This window comes from Eleutherodactylus coqui, chromosome 6 (assembly GCF_035609145.1).
Source record: "Eleutherodactylus coqui strain aEleCoq1 chromosome 6, aEleCoq1.hap1, whole genome shotgun sequence".
Lineage (NCBI taxonomy): Eukaryota > Metazoa > Chordata > Amphibia > Anura > Eleutherodactylidae > Eleutherodactylus > Eleutherodactylus coqui.
Genome location: NC_089842.1, coordinates 119,591,846 through 119,609,950, shown reverse-complemented (window position 1 = coordinate 119,609,950; position 18,105 = coordinate 119,591,846). Strand labels below are relative to the sequence as shown.

The 18,105-nt window shown below is 40.7% G+C and overlaps 1 protein-coding gene across 2 annotated transcripts in view; it reads right to left on the bottom strand.

Moving 5' to 3' along the window:
- Positions 1–354: 354 nt before the first annotated feature.
- Positions 355–18,105, bottom strand: part of LBHD2 (LBH domain containing 2) — a 48,828-nt gene continuing 31,077 nt past the window's right edge. For both annotated transcript variants that reach the window (XM_066605731.1, XM_066605730.1), the window contains exons 2-4: positions 11,874–11,961; positions 10,854–11,034; positions 355–965 (exon numbers count right to left, since the gene is read on the bottom strand). In XM_066605731.1, coding sequence (XP_066461828.1) covers positions 895–965; positions 10,854–11,034; positions 11,874–11,960 — 339 coding nt within the window. In that variant the 5' untranslated portion in view covers position 11,961 and the 3' untranslated portion in view covers positions 355–894. The remainder of the gene's footprint in view (positions 966–10,853; positions 11,035–11,873; positions 11,962–18,105) is intronic.

Sequence of the window (18,105 nt, the reverse complement as noted above, 5' to 3'; positions counted from 1 at the left end):
GTAAATGGCCTTTTAAGTCTCCTCACTCATCGTCTAAGTGCTCTTCCTAAGGAGAAAAGATAGCGTTTCTGACTCTAGTGAAAACTGCAACACTCTCACCCCACCGTTAGGAACCTTTTACAAGGATGCAAATTTTTCCGCAGGACGCTGCGCCAAAATCTGAATGCCTAAATGCGGACTTTGCTTTGGAATTGCTGGCAAAACTAAGCCATGTTACACAGTAGACATGCAGATTTTGGTGCGCAAATTCCACTATGTCCTTCGGAATAATTTTGCACGGATGAAAAGTCCCTTCTAAAAACATGCGTTTCGATAGGGTCTACTGCAATTTCTAGAAAATAACAACATGCGCCATTATATTTGCAGAATGAATATGTATTTAGTCACATCTTCAATGTAAATTATCATACAGTTAGACTCCTAAATGGAAAGCTATATACATATGAAGTGGGATTCCAATTCCTGGAAGGTTCCATCATGTGACGACAAGTAGGATGATTCCGATTTTATTTGGGATTTATGAAGCCCGCTGCTCCTGAGGGGGGGGGGGGTTATACTTGCGCCTTGGATGTGGACTTGGTATTATTTGATGCCTTTTCAGCAGCTTGGCTGAGGTTTGTACATGTTGGAATCTTCTGCTCGTGAGTCAGCTCGCTAGAAACTCCAATTCTAAACTGGAAGAAGCTATGCGGAATAGACGGTGCCAAGCGACCCCGGCACTTTCCTGGAAATCTGGAGGAACAGATCAGTATAGTCCCAATTGCTGCTCACAAGCGCTAACTACTCCACTGATACTGAATGGATCTCTGTTCTATTTCTGCCTATTCTCACAATGATGAGAACTTAAAAAGAAAAAACAGAGAGAAAGAGAGAGAGACACAATATTTAAGGCTTTTAATTTGCGCTGTTCCCCCCTGCTCTGCATCCGGCGTAATGTTCGTCTCCGTGAGCCGAGTGCGCAGCACCTGCAATAAAGCAGAGAGGTTTATTAACTCATGTTTACAGCTACAACTTTCTAAAAGACTTTGGAATTCTACAATACTTTTTAGATTTCTCCTTGCTGCCAGTAAATGGGAGTATTCTATGTACACCCAGAGCAGAGGCGTAACTAGAAGCTTCTGGGCCCCAATGTAAAACCTGTAATGGGCACCAACTATAATGTTTTATTCATAGTACTGGGCTCCCTATATGGAGAAGAGAGGCCTTATGGGCCCCCTAAGGCTCCTGGGCCCAGGGGCAACCGCATCCCCTGCATTCCCTAGGCAGAAAACCAGAAATCTGAGTTGCAACTGTCGATTTCTGCTGCAGATTATCTTCAAAATCCACAACAGATTTGCACTTGCAAATCCAAACCAAATGAAGAGATTCTATGGCCGCCTTCACAGAAAGCGTAGTTGCCACGGACATGCCACAAAGGAAAACCAGCAGCAGGTGAGCAGTAAATTTGCAGTGGTCAAATCCACACTTAAGGGTGCCTACCCATTTGCGATTTTTTTTCCTGTGATGTTTTGCGTTTTTTCTCAAGAGCGATTAGTATAGAATGTGTTCTTGTCCATCTGGGGTTTTTTTTCCGTTTCGTGGGGTTTTTTCACATAGGAACTGTCAGTTGCATATGTGTCCTTATTTTTCTCTTAATGCACCCATGATTGTCAATGGAGGGCTGCGAAAAACGCGCAAAAACGCCGCGTTTTTCACGCGCGAAAATCGGCAACGCAAGTGGGTAGGCGCCCTTAGAAGTGCATTTTTGGCCGCAGATTTAGGGCTCTTTTTCACATAGAAAAAATCGTATCTATTAGAACCAATGGTTTTCGATAGAAACATTCAGATGAAGAAATTTTGAACACTCACACAAAGATAGGACATGCATGACTGCAATGCTTGCATCTAAGGTCTGTGCTGCGTGAAAAAGATACGACCTGACCTATATCTGGTGCGTCATGTGCAGGAGTGTCCATAGACTCTTATGGGAGCTGGATAACACGCACCACGCGCCTCCGAGTATGTGAACGGGCAATTTCACTGCTAATTAAGCTCGGAATTGATAGCTGGAAATCACGCGTTTGTGCCATTTTTCGAGCAGTTAGCCGCTGATTTTTTTTGCGCACTTATATGCGGGAAAACGATGCCCATGTGAAAGAGCCCTGACTTGCAGAAATGTTGCAGAATTTAATACCGTGAAAGCTGCAGCATAAATAGACATGCTGCGGATTTAGAAAAATAATGCGGATTCATTGTGGAAATTTTCTGCGCCATGTGACAGAGATTTTAGGAATCCCCTCCACATGGCTGGTACTGTAGTTTCCGCTGCAACTCCTGCAGTTAATATTAGGCCAACTGCAGACGGCCGGGTCGGATCCCGATGTGAGAATTCTCGCAGCGGGACCCAACCCGAGCCCCTGCAGGGACTAGCGCGGCACTCACCTGCTCCTGTGGCTCCAGCTTTGTGATGTGCCAGCTGCCGCCCAGACGGCGCAGAGCAGAGCCAGCGACCGGGGAGTGACATTTCTGAAATAGAGCATGCCGCGATTTGTTTTCCGCGCGGACAAATCGCGTCCATCTGCATAGGATTGCGTTTTCTAACACAATCCTAAGGCTGTTCCACGGGCGAAAATTCTGCAGGAAATCCCGCCGCAGAATTTCCGCCCGTGTGCAGGGGGCCTTACATAGCATTTCTGCCATCTGTGAAAATGGCCAAATACTTCTCACGGCTGCGGAGTTGTCACAAGTGTATCTAGTCTAGACATTTATATTTGGATTTTAGACTGATACATTGTAACAAACCATGATATCATGACAGGGCAGAAATCAGTGTTGCTGGTATGTTTAGGTTAGGAAGCATTATCCACACTGGGTAATGGCTTAAAAAAAAAAACGAGCAAGTTTGTGGAAGTTTTTGCGGGTGTGAAAATCACGCTCCCAAAAACGTGATTTATTTCAATTGTTTATTTCTCACAAGCATGTTTCTCACGCGCAATTCTTATGCACGAGAAAAGGTAAGTCTGGCCCTATCTGTCTACTTTTTTCTTTTTGCGTGCACAATAGCGCTAAGACTTATAACTGGTTCATAAGCAAATACACTTCATTGCAGTGAGCGTATTTGCGCATATGTTTGTCTGCTTAACCCCCGAAACTCTACTGTGAGAAGTATTAGGTACATACAGGTTTTCAGACTCTGAATACAAACAAGAATATTTCCATGCACGAAAATAGAACATGCTGCTTTTATTCTGCGTGGCGAAATGCACGTGCAAAATATTTTCTGCAGCAAGTGAAGGAGATCCTAGACTCGGAAAAGTAACTAGCCCGTCACCAAACTGTTATGAAAGCTGTCTGAAAGAAGATCTCTCATTGTTGTTTATAGCAACCAATCACAGCGCAGCGTGCATTTCTAATACTGCTGACGTAAAATGAAAGCTGCGCCGTGATTGGTTGCTATGGGCAACAGAGAGATTTTCTTTTAGATAGCTTTCATAAGAGTAAGGTGCCAGGCTAATGTTCCGTGGCCACCCTGTACAACAAACTTCATGGCTCACATCATCTACATCCACACGAGCAGCGTGAAGCCAGCTCTCGTACACATCGTATAATGTACACGTTTTCATCAATCATCTGCTGAGGTTCAACGATGACGGTTTCGTGAAGTGGCAAAATCTTGATTTAACAAATTCCAAACTTAAGCCCTGTGAAATTGTGAATATATAGTAGTACAAAGGAGCGCCGTGTGGTTGGGCTGCTGTTCAACAACAAAGGTGACAGCTCCCATCTCTATGTTCTTGTGGAGGTCCAGTCTGGTTACTCACATTGACTAGTCATGGCACTTTTTGAGTCTTAGGTCAAATCTAGAGGTACTATAACAACCCCCCACTATGTGCCATTTATAATGCTGGTGACATCTTGTGTGTCAGTGGTCCTCTGGGCCTCCTCCGGTTCACGGGTTGGGTACGACTGCTCGCTCTGCAGCTCCTATAGCCATACTCCTGGCACCAGTATATGGAGCGGAGTGGGTGAACTGTCCATTTATAAGCATCCCTGCTTCGTCATGCTTTCAAGTATAAAAGCTAGAACTGCAGAAATGTGTTTTTTGACATATTCTTTGAGCAATGATGATTCAGCTCTACTTAAACAAAACCCAACCACTCCCCCACACAGCACTTTGAAGGTATAATCTTTGCTAATAATGAACATGCATATTGTTTTTTCTTCTTGACTCTACACAAGAAAAGCTATGCAAATACAGATCAATACATGGTGGTATAGGTTACCGGAACTGCTCAGTTCTATATATCCTACAATCGCTGACAAATGCTGTCGGTGCGGACAAGCCTGAGATACAATGGCGCACATTTGATAGGAGTGCCAGATATTGCAAAACCTTCTAGGTCAAGGTGATAGAAATAATTGAGAAAATCACGGACATCTGTGTCTCCAATGACCCAAAAGTACTTTTGCTTTTCATGCTGCCAGGTACCTTGGAGTGGCTTTCTAGCAGCCTGCTTAGGTTCCTTCTTATGGCGGTGCGCACTGTAATTCTGCGCCTCTGGAAGAATGCTAGCCCACCACCGTAATAGAATGGTCTCAGGAAATCTTACACATTCAAAGAATGGAAGAGTGGATTGCTGACGACGTGGAGGTCATGGTTAGACTTTCTTCTAATGCACAAGTTTCGAGGGTATCAGTGAAATCACATAGGAATCTAATATTACCTCCATTAGCCTCTACTCTATGATGTGTAAATTTTGCGTCTTCTCTGGAATTTCCCCACATAGTTAACTTTCTTTACCTCTTCTACCAGCAAGGGTGTCCAACCTGACCAATTTATCGGTTCTAATTTTTTTCTTCCCCCCCCCAACTCCTATTATCGTCTCTTTTTAGAAACCTCCATTCGCATCAATATGCTGTTATCTGACTGCTACTTATACCTTCCATTTTCTGTTCCTGGTCCAAAACGTTTTGACCTCATTTTAAAGAAAAAAAGGCAGTGAATTCTCAAACACACACAAGGCTTGATGACCGGACTTATTGTTTCTCTGCCTTGGGACTTGTTAAGATATTAACTGTCATGTATCTGTTGCATCAGGTAGTTTCAGCTTGATGTAATTGCCACTGTTATTTCTTTTTTCCCAATTGTTCACCTTGGTTTGTTTTACAAACTAAAAAACTAAGAAATCTGAGAATGCTTACAAAAAAATACAGTTTAATAACAGAAGCCAATGCTTCTGAGAGCGCCCAAGTAAAGGCCGCTGCGAGCCTTATAAAAGCTGTGTATGGCAGGGGCATAGAACAATCCTCTGATTACTCACATACAGTTGTCTTCAATCTGGGGCTCTCTACCTGTTGTGAAACTCCTAGCATAACCCAACTGGCATGTTGCTATATGCTTTGTGCTTCACTGCCTTACCAATTTAAGGCTGTCAGTGAATGGGAACGTTGCCCATGTGCAACTACTGTCTTTGCACCCCCTATTGTTTTTCCCCATGCTGAAGGCTCACTACACCATTCTCTCTAGACAATTTTCTCAGCTAAACAGCCAGGACTCTGAAGGAATACCTTTAAACCTGTGATGATACATTGTTGCAAACTCAGAATCGTAAACAGATTTGTGCTGCTGGTATATTTGGCTAACAGAGAATTGTCCACCTTGAACACAATTGTAACAAATGCTAAACCGTGAGTGGTATTAGGCCTCATGTCCACGGGGAAAAGAAGATTTTAAATCTGCAGCGGATCACCCGCACGGGGATCCGCACCCCATAGGGATGCATTGACCACCCGCAGGTAGATAAATACCCACGGATGGTCAATAAAAGTGAATTACAAAAATCCTGGAGCATGAAAAAAAATGGACATGCTCCATTTAGGTGCGGGTCTCCCGCGGGGACGGCTCCCACAGGCTTCTATTGAAGCCTTTGGAAGCCATCCGGATCCGCAGGAGACCCGCGCCTGAATTAAACTCACCTGCTCCGGGCGATGCAGATCTTCCTTCCTTCGCAGCAGAATCTTCTTTCTTCGGCCCGGCGGATGTGCCCGCCGCATGCGTGCGGCACACAGCCGGCGTGCTGAAGAAAGAAGATCCGGCCGCGAAGAAGACAAAGACACGTACGGCCTGCAGCAGGTGAGTTTATTCTGATTTAATGCCTCATGTCCGCGGGGCAGGAGGGACCTGCTACGGATTCTCCACGGAGAATCCGTAGCGGGCCTGATTTTCCCCGTGGACATGAGGCCTTGGGCCGGTACAGGTTTTCAGGCTCTGGACATGAAGAAGAATGTCCTCACTCACTCCCAGGCATCTTGACAAGGGGGAGGGATTGAAACACATTCTATATTAATAAATGGAAGAACGTTTCATTATACAATGATTAGGTTTAGTAATATCAACCCTTAGAAGCCATATTACAGGAAGAATTATATTCACTGCGGACCCCATCCTGTCGTTGGGCATGGGGGTCAATGGGATTCTGCTTTTTTTGGACTTTTAAGCACTGCTTGACTGGTTGAACTCTCCACCCCTACGTCACATACATAGTAAAATAGTATGTAAGGCCGAAAAAAGACAAACATCCATCCAGTTCAGCCTATTACCCCCCAAATGTTAATCAAGAGGAAGGCAAAAAAAAACTAAATAATGAGGCAGAAGTCAATTTTCCCCATTTAATGGAACAAATTCCTTCTTGACTCTAATCTGGCAATTGGAATAATCCCCGGATCACCGACCCTTCTGAAGTTATTAATGATATAGACTGAAGGACTTTGGTTCCGGACTGGCCCATCATCTTCTATTTAAGGAAGTCATTTTAGTAATATATTTTTAAGGTGGACTTTTGAATCAATAATGTTACATAGTAATAAAATTAAATTAGGCACAATTTCCTTTATGCTCAAAACATCATGTTTAAAAATACATTTTATCCGCTTCAGAGAGGATGAGATTCGGAATCCTAAATCACAGATCATCCCATTAGCCGCACAGTGAGCGTTCTGTGAATATTTGAACAGGAGAATAAATGGAAATTGTGAATACAGGCAAATCGCTCAGTACATACGGAGAACGATATGCAAACAATATGCGGCTGAGCGGCAACAAAACCGACCACTGATTACCCAGACAATAGCCACAACCTGTAGTATCAGTTCTGTCTCAAATCAATGCTACTATTTATATAAACAGTAAATATATTTATTAAATAGTCATTTATGTTTGCATTTATGTATTATTAGGTTATTTATATTATTTATTTATCTTAGTTGCCAAACATGCTTTTCCCTCAAATAAAATTTGCACCTGACATGGACATGGTTGGGTGTTCTCAAAGGCACAGTAGGGATAATAACATAGTAAAATCCCATTACTTTGCAGGACTCTGGGTTCTACTTGTGCAGAATTATAAAATGGATTATTAGGTTTATGTAAATCAGTGATATAAAGAAAATAAGAAAAAACTTTCCAAAGATATGATACAGTATATTCTGCTAGGGTAATATATATTAACGCTAGGTATATGAGATATGGGGATTGCTCCACAACTAATGCCTCCTATCTTAGTATGTTGGCACACGACGTCAGAAGCAGGTGATGGTGGTATAGCAATAGAATTTGAACCTTCTCGTCAATGTCCGTTAAATTTTGTTGTCGTGCCACAGATGTCAGCGGTGGGGCATCTGACAAAGTGGCATCTGACATCAAAGTGTGTATAAAGCAAAGGTGTGCATTAGAATTCCTCCCTGTGAAATAAATTGCGCACATTGATATCCATTGGCGCTTGCTGAACGTGGAGCCCACACAGTGGATGTCAGCACAGTAAGGCAGTGGGTGGCGCATTTCAACAGTGGTGACAGCAACCTGGACGGCCATGCACAGCTGTCACACCACGAAATGAAGAGCATCTTGATCAGCTTATCCATGTGAATTGGCGGATTATGACCAGGAAAATGTGTAAGGAGCTGAACATCAGCTTCCATGCATTGGAAATGATGATCCGCCAGATGAGCTGATTGTGAGGCTCTTTGATTCATGGTGTGCATGGACATTAGGGACATGGCTTGACTTTCATGTCACTGTTGAAACACGCTATTCACTGTTTGGTCCGCCTCACTGTGCTGTCATCCACTGTTTGGTCTCCACATTCAGCAAGTACCAATAATATCAATGGGTGCAATTCTTTTCCACATAGAGGAATTCAATTATACCCCTTCGCTTTACACACACTTTCATGTTGGATGCCGTTTTGTCCCTCTTTCGCCATTGCACAGCAACAACATTTAACAGATATTGGAAGAGAGGTTCAAACTCTATTGCTATAGGGCCAACATCCACTTGCCAACATAATAAGATAGGAGGCATTCGTTTCAGTGACCTTCATATTTTGCAAGGATTTGAAATGCTATGCCAAGTAAATAAAGTATATGTATGAATAGGACGTTATACAACGGATATGACGTAGAACTCCAAATGCTTGAGATATTATGCCAAGAACATGGGATACGGTACCAAGCATATAGCATATTATGATAAAAATTTTAAACATTTTGGCAGGGATTTCAGATCATTTTCCAATCATGAGAAATATAAGCTGTTATTGGCAGGCTCAATATCTCATGGCTCTGGGTTTATATCTCAAGGCCACTGTAGATGCACAGAATGTGCAGGGAGAGTAGAATATGCAGAATACAGTGTACCAACGCCATGTATAGCTTCAAATATAGATAACTCCTGCTATGTCATTTCCTGTCTAAATCAGACATTGAGTGGTCCCTTTAAGAGGCATGTAATATTTAAGAGGTTAACTGCTGGCGATGGAGCTGGAGATCTTCTAAAGATTAAAGCGACTGAGTTTTAACAGGCAAAAAGAAAGATTCGCAGAAACACCACTGATTATAGGATTTAACGATTTCACAAAATGTGGGATTGCTGGAAAAACAGTCTGTCTTCTTGGCCTTGAAAAAAGAGGTCAAGAGGGGATTTTAAGATATATTATACAGGAGAGAGATTTTACTGTTAACTGTAAAAGCCAACCCGTGGTGAGAACACGCTGCTCGTGGTACAGCGCACTGCCATGTACTGGACGACAATGCAGCAATTATGTTCCCAGCCAAAAAGATACAATTACAGTGAGGTATGAAAACAACTGATTTTCATGAAAATGTCAATATTTTCCAAAGCATAGGATTTCTCTACATAAAAAGGTTCTTGGGTTAATAGACTTCAGAGGTGCAATCACAGTTCTGCTTGCTCCAGAGCCAAAATCCCTCAGCATTCCCTGTTTTGTACAGTGTCTACACAGAGCTTGGTCTCTTGATTTGTATTCTGTTCCCAGTATTGTAAGAGCTCAGCTTAGCTGTGAGAGAACTGACAGCAAGCTTGCTGACTGTTTCCAAGGACAGCCAGCAGAATAGTGAGTGCATCTTTGTGTATAATACTAGATCAGTACAAGATAAGTAATGTAATAAATGTGCACAGTGACTTTACAAGCAGAATAGTGAGTGCAGCTCTGGAGTGTAATACAGGATGTAACTCAGGATCAGTACAGGATAAGTAATGTAATGTATGTACACAGTGACTCCACCTGCAGAATAGTAAGTGCAGCTCTGGAGTATAATACAGGATGTAACTCAGGATCAGTACAGGATAAGTAATGTAATGTATGTACACAGTGACTCCACCAGCAGAATAGTGAGTGCAGCTCCGTAGTATAATACAGGATGTAACTCAGGATCAGTACAGGATAAGTTATGTAATGTATGTACACAGTGACTTTACAAGCAGAATAGTGAGTGCAGCTCTGGAATATAATACAGGATGTAACTCAGGATCAGTACAGGATAAGTAATGTAATGTATGTACACAGTGACTCTACAAGCAGAATAGTGAGTGCAGCTCTGGAGTATAATACAGGACGTAACTCCGGATCAGTACAGGATAAGTAATGTAATGTATGTACACAGTGACTCTACAAGCAGAATAGTGAGTGCAGCTCTGGAGTATAATACAGCATGTAAATTAGCTGCAGTACAGAATAAGTAATATAATCAACTGTTTGCACACAGTGATTCCACCAGCAGAATAGGGAGTGCAGCTCTGGAGTATATTACAATATGTAACTCAGAATCATTACAGGTTAAAGGGGTTTTACAGGCAATTTTTATTGATGACCTATCCTCAGGATAGGTAATCAATACTTGATCGGCAGGGATCTGCCACTTGATCAGCTGTTCCATCACCCACTGTCATTGGCAAAACACACAGGGTACAAAGCAATACAGATAGCCCTGACTGGCACTGGAACTTGCAGTCACAACTGCCATTAAAATCAATGAGAGCTGCGCCTGCAATTACCAGCAACAGCCACTACATAGAGGACAGCTATCTGGTTCCACTCCATAACCTGTATGTTTGGCCAGTGACAGCAGGCACTGACTGGCTGGGGTGCCAATCAGCGGATCACAGATGATTAACTATTGATGACCTATCCTAAGTATAGGTCACCAATAAAAATTGCCTGGACAACCGCTTTAAGTGATACAATGTATTTACAAGGTGACAATACGTAGATGAATTCTATATGTAATGTGTAGAATGGTGTTCAGAGGTTGTTATATACCTTTCAGGCTATTGATTTGGACTATCTCTTTTCATAGTGCAGGCAGCCCCCCAAAAACTGAAGCTGTTTGATGGGGTCCCAACAACCGGTTCAGTGTAAATGCTTGATTCTTGTGCACAGCTACTACAGGAATCTGAAAGCACTGCAGGCCCTCCATTATTTGCAATGCATTCCAGCTGCAGAATCAAGATATATGTTGGATTGGCTACGTGCATTGTTGCTATAAGCCAATGTGAGGAAAACCACACCTATTATTACCTTCAACATCTGAACATCCTTGGCATGACTTTTTCTCTCGCTTATCATCTGTGGGTGAGATGTCCTCTGGAGGCCAACGAAGTTCTCCGCTCTCTACGTCCCCAGATTCTGTAGGCTCCACCACTATTGATGGTAACCGCTTTGTCAGCTTAGGGTGCTTGTCATGGGAGTCTGGGAAGATCTAGGATAAGGTAATGAAGTTTAATTGTGCTTTCTTCAAGGAGATCAAAAACAGCAAACATATAATCTCTCCTGTTGGTCTTCTTCTCTAGCCTTTCCAAAAATTATTTTTTTAATACTACCTGCCATCAACTATAATCACCAGCAAAAAATAACTGCTGCAGTAGAGCCAGTGGTATGTAAGCAATATCTCTACCTTTATTTCTGTAATATAGAAGGTTTCCACAAGAGGTCATGGTCTAGGGTAGTCAACTCTGGCAGCAAGACTTTTGACTTGGACACCCATCCAAACTAAGACAAAGAAGACACTCAGATGGGTTTCATATCTACACTAAGTACCAAGGGCATATATACCACGGTAAGCATCCCAAGTTGTTGCATGGTCCATAAAGAAGAGAAGTCCCAGCTCAGGTTGTTAACATTTTGGGTGAATGGTGAGGCTCTAAGAAGGCCTCCTCCTCTATACTGGCAATCACATGAGCTAGCAATAGAGCAGTGTTCCCCAACTCCAGTCCCCAGGGACCACCAACAGGTCATGTTTTCCGAATTTCCTATGTATTGCACAGGTGATGTAATTATGATCAGTGCTTCAGACATTGCCACAGGTGTTCTCACCATAGGATATCCTGAAAACATGACCTGTTGGTGGTCCCTGAGGACTGGAGTTGGGAACCCCTGCAATAGAGGATAACTCTACGAAAGAAGAGGTAAGCGATTCAACAGGGACAAAAAAAAACCATAAGATGATTTCATGAACCATCCTCATGGAAAATATTGCATAGAGAGTACATCTCTGCTCAGCCAGGTACTACAGGCCTACAATACAATCATGGAACATACCTGAACAGCATGTCCTTCAGCCCCAGACGTTGCACTAAGCATAAATTCTTCCATCCCAGGTTCACACGTATTCATCACTTCCGTCATGCTACGAGATTAAAAACAATATGTGTGTTACTAGAATCGCACTTTGGTAAGTGAGAAGGGGTACAGCCAGCTAATGAGCTGCTTGGAATGACGGCTAACACCTGAACACATCTCAGACCTCTGACAAAATACGTATTCTGCTTTTGTCAATCTCTTCAACTGTAAAATGACTCCTAAGGTTTCCAGCTTGGATTTCACAGCAATACTTGCATTTAATCTGAGACCAAAAAATATATTTATAGAACATTAAATTTCATTTCCTTGCTCAGATGTTGCCCTGATTTGATGGCCCCACCACCCAGGGCTTCCCTTGAAATTGACAGAGAAGCATCGAGCCACACACAGAGATTTTCTAACTTCTTTGAAAATCTCTGCATAACAACCCCAAGCTTACACAGTGTCACCTATAATTATTATATATATAATAGCTGGATAGTTTTCCTAACATTGAAATTGTGAATGATATGAGTAAAGATGCACGTACCACAAAAATTGCATATGTGGACATAACGACTTCCAAGAGATGGAGCTAAAACTTAATACTGTAAAATTGCCTACAGTGTAAAAGAATATAACTACTATAATACTGCCCCCTATGTACAAGAATATAACTATGATAATACTGCCTCTTATGTACAAGAACATAACTACTATAATACTGCCCCCTATGTACAAGAATGTAACTACTATAATACTATCCCCTATGTACAAGGATATAATTACTAATATACTGCCCCCTATGTACAAGAATATAACTACTATAATACTGCCCCCTATGTACAAAAATATAACTACTATAATACTGCCCCCTATGTACAAGAATATAATTACTATAATACTGCTTCTATGTACAAGAATATAACTACTATAATACTGCCCCTATGTACAAGAATATAACTACTATAATACTGCTCCCTATGTACAAAAATATAACTACTATAGTACTGTCCCCTATATACAAGAATATAACTACTATAATACTGCCCCCTATGTACAAGAATATAACTACTATAATATATAACTACTATAATACTGCCCCCTATGTACAAGAATATAACTACTATAATACTGCTCCTGTATACAAGAATATAAATACTATAATACAGCCCCTATGTACAAGAATATAACTACTATAGTACTGTCCCCTATATACAAGAATATAACTACTATAATACTGCCTCCCATGTACAAGAATATAACAACTATAATACTGCCCACTATGTACAAGAATAAAACTACTATAATACTGCTCCTATGTACAAGAATATAACTGCTATAATACTGCCCCTATGTACAAGAATATAACAACTATAATACTACCTCCTATGTACATATTATAACTACTATAATACTGCCTCCTATGTACAAGAATATAACTACTATAATACTGCTTGCTATGTACAAGAATATAACAACGATAATACTGCCTCCTATGTACAAGAAAAAAACTACTGTAATACTGCCTCCTATGTACAAGAATATAACTACTATAATACTACCCTCTATGTCCAATAATATAACTACTATAATACTAACTCCTATGTACAATAATAAAACTACTATAATACTACCTCTATGTACAAGAATATAACTACTATAATACTGCCCCCTATGTACAAGAATATAACTACTATAATACAGCCCCTGTATATAAGAATATAACTGCTATAATACTGCCTCCTATGTACAAGAATATAACTACTATAATACTGCCCCTATGTACAAGAATATAACTACTATAATACTGCCCTCTATGTACAAGAATATAACTACAATATTACTGCTCCTGTGTACAAGAATATAACTGCTATAATACTGCTCCTATATACAAGAATATAACTACTATAATACTGCCTCCTATGTACAAGAATGTAACTACTATAATACTGCTCCTATGTACAAGAATATAACTACTATAATACTGTTCACTATGTACAAGAATATAACTACTATAATACTGCCTCCTATGTACAAGACTATAACTACTATAATACTGCCCTCTATGTACAAGAATATAACTTCTATAATACTGTCTCCTATGTACAAGAATATAACTACTATAATACTGCCCTCTATGTACAAGAATATAACTACTATAATACTGTTCACTATGTACAAGAATATAACTACTATAATACTGCCTCCTATGTACAAGACTATAACTACTATAATACTGCCCTCTATGTACAAGAATATAACTACTATAATACTGCCTCCTATGTACAAGAATATAACTACTATAATACTGCCCCCTATGTACAAGAATATAACTACTATAATACTGTTCACTATGTACAAGAATATAACTACTATAATACTGCCTCCTATGTACAAGACTATAACTACTATAATACTGCCCTCTATGTACAAGAATATAACTACTATAATACTGCCTCCTATGTACAAGAATATAACTACTATAATACTGCCCCCTATGTACAAGAATATAACTACTATAATACTGTTCACTATGTACAAGAATATAACTACTATAATACTGCCTCCTATGTACAAGACTATAACTACTATAATACTGCCCTCTATGTACAAGAATATAACTACTATAATACTGCCCTCTATGTACAAGAATATAACTACTATAATACTGATCCTATCTACAAGAATATAACTACTATAATACTGCCCACTATGTACAAGAATATAACTACTATAATACTGCCTCCTATGCACAAGAATATAACTACTATAATACTGCCTCCTATGTACAAGAATATAACTACTATAATACTGCCCCCTATGTACAAGAATATAACTACTATAATACTGTTCACTATGTACAAGAATATAACTACTATAATACTGCCTCCTATGTACAAGAATATAACTACTAAAATACTGCCCCCTATGTACAAGAATATAACTACTATAATACTGTTCACTATGTACAAGAATATAACTACTATAATACTGCCTCCTATGTACAAGACTATAACTACTATAATACTGCCCTCTATGTACAAGAATATAACTACTATAATACTGCCCCTATGTGCAAGAATATAACTAGTATAATACTGCCCCCTATGTACAAGAATATAACTACTATAATACTGCCCCCTATGTACAAGAATATAACTACTATAATACTGCCCTTATGTACAAGAATATAACTACTATAATACTGTTCACTATGTACAAGAGTATAACTACTATAATACTGCCTCCTATGTACAAGACTATAACTACTATAATACTGTCCTCTATGTACAAGAATATAACTACCATAATACTGCCCCCTATGGATGGAAAAATACTTTTGTGGTGCTACCTATTGGATGGTAGCATTCCTTACAAATCAATGTGACTTTCTAAGTCTTAACAATGATTGGGAATAGGAAAGCAAGCCAGTAAATCATGCACAGCTCTTCACACGGCCACTCACTCAAATGAATGGCTGTCCCGTAATGCCAGGAAGGTAGAAGGTCCGCCAGAACTCTTACTAAATAGCTCTGCATTTTGGGCCATAGAAGGGGGGGGTCCTAGTGGGGGACTTCACTGTGTGACATTCATATGGCCTAACAGGGCATATTAACAGGGGGTGTACTCTTGGCACAACCTTCTTACTCCAAAAGTCTGTCTGCTTTGGAGCAGTTCCCCTTTAAGGCCGAGATTTGGTATAAAGTGTATATTTCTCGGTATTATTTTAGAATGTATATAGGTCAGAGCATAAGATCTAGAACTCGTGCAGTCACATGCCGGGCGCTTGGTATATTATATTATCTTTCTCATTTAATGACTAATTGAGAATGCATCTCAGCCAATTAGATCTTATTTACTTCCCATTTACTAAACCATTCGCGAAAACATCGGATCATCTGCTGGTTCCATACAGCAGATGTATGGCTGACATGAGCCCCGCCGCAGACATCCTGCTGTCACTTAGAACATCACAAGATACTTGACTGCAGCTTTTAAGGCCAAACTGAAAATGAAAAGTAATAGAAAGATAGAAATCAATATAAATATTATTATAGAGTGGTCTACTGCCCGACTGTGGTGAATCCACAACTCCCAGCATTCCCTCACATCACGGAAGTAGTAGCTTCTGAGTCGTCCTCTTCTGTCAAGTTGTAAAATTTCTATTCAGACATATCTTAATTATGTCTCCTCCTAGGAAAGCTGTGTGACAACCAATATGGACGCCATCACCATCAAAGCTAAGTGCACTCTTGAGTTAAAAAAAGTGTCTTACATCTGCAAAAATGGACATTTTTCATCCGTGTGCAGTGGCGTGTGGCTTCCGTATTCAGTCTGTGTGTCCGTTTTTTTTTACTTCCATATGCCATCTGTTTTTCACATCCGCAAAAAACCTGAAACAAGCCCAATTCTTTTTTCTGCATCTTTGGACTGAGCACGGGTGGCATCTGAAAGCTGTCCACTTTTTTCTGTATCCCCATTGACTTGATTGGGCGAGTCTCATCCATAAATTGGCTCAGAATAGCGCGTGTGAGTAGTTTTTTCACATAGTTTGCGTTAAAACTCAGCAGTGTGTTGCACCATAGAATAGTATGGGACTGTATGCTGCCTGTGCAGTCTGGTTTTTTAAAGGACTTAATAAGGACTAGAGATGAGCGAGCATACTCGCTAAGGCACATTACCCAAGTGAGTAGTGCCTTAGCCGAGTATCTCCCCGCTCGTCTCTAAAGATTCGGGGGCCGGCGCGGGTGACAGGTGAGTTGCGGTGGGGAGCAGGAGGGAGTGGGGGGGGGAGAGAGAGATCTCCCCTCCGTTCCTCCCCGCTCTCCCCCGCACCTCCCCGTCCCCCGCCGGCCCCCGAATATTTAGAGACGAGCGAGGAGATACTTGGCTAAGGCACTACTCACTTGGGTAATGTGCCTTAGCGAGTATACTCACTCATCTCTAATAAGGACTAAAAAAGTGCCTAATGCAAAGCATGACACCCTTGTTACAAGGTACGAGGCTCGTATAAGAGTACTGTATAAGAGTACCCTTAGATGGAGTGCAGCTCTAAATATTGAACGTAACCTCCAGATTTTAGGTCTTCACGGTCTCCTCTTCTGATTTCTTTATATATTCATCCTCTCTCCACATCTCTGACTTAGAATCACATGGAATTGCTAATTAAAGAGGGTCTAGCAACCCTCCTGACACTTGTTTTAGTACATACGAGCATTCTTCATGAAATAACAGCCGGTGCACCTTCTCATAGTACTCTGTGTTGTATTCCGTTTTCCTCTATTTCTGCTGGATATTTATAAATAAATTGACAACTGGGTGTTACCAGTTAAGGGAAGAGGAAGATATCAACACACTATGATATAATCCAAATGGTGCTGTAGGGAAACCCTATTGACAAGGAGAATGGTAACACCCAGTTGTCAATTTATTCATACATTTCTAGGTGGAATGGCTCCACACAACTTTCTAAGAAAAGATGCTCCAGAATTCTTTTATGAGGAATACAAGTATCCACTAAAACGTACAAGTCAAGAGGGCTGATAAATCCGCTTTAAGAAATTCCCTCATAAAGGACTTTTACAATCTATATATGAATGCCATCACTCCTCTTCTCCTAAAGTACATCTTTTGTTTTAGGTTCAATTCCCCTTTAAAACCTTGTATGTGGTTGAACCTCCGCATTCACTGAAGTGTTTGTCATAATGTCTGATTATAATCTACCTTTCATTGTTTCTTAAATGTTCCTCGCAACAATAAAGCGCTTAAGAGGGCAGACGGTGTTCCTTGTTATTATAAAGCAGTACATAGTGTATCAGCCTCCACCACTGCAAAGGCTTCTTTGTATACATCTCACTTCTGTAACAATTCTGTTTAACCAATGGAAAAAGTTCCTAAAAGAGGTCAATAAGTAGCTGACCATCCCTTCCCCTTAACAGGGGCATTTAAAGGAATTGTCCAATTTCAGTTCTGTTCTTCAAAAGTTGGGTCAAGATGGCATCCTCTGTTCATGTGCCCTATTTAGGCACATGAGCATTATAGAGCAGGGGTCCTTTGCGCAAAACTTCTCTCTATGACCCAGAATAGAGAGACACTTATTAAGAGCAGCTGCTGTCCTGGCAGACCTTATGCCGTCTTATTCATACAGGACTGCCATTCATATGAATGACCATCCTGTTGTACTACAATTTCCCTGCAGCAGGTTGGC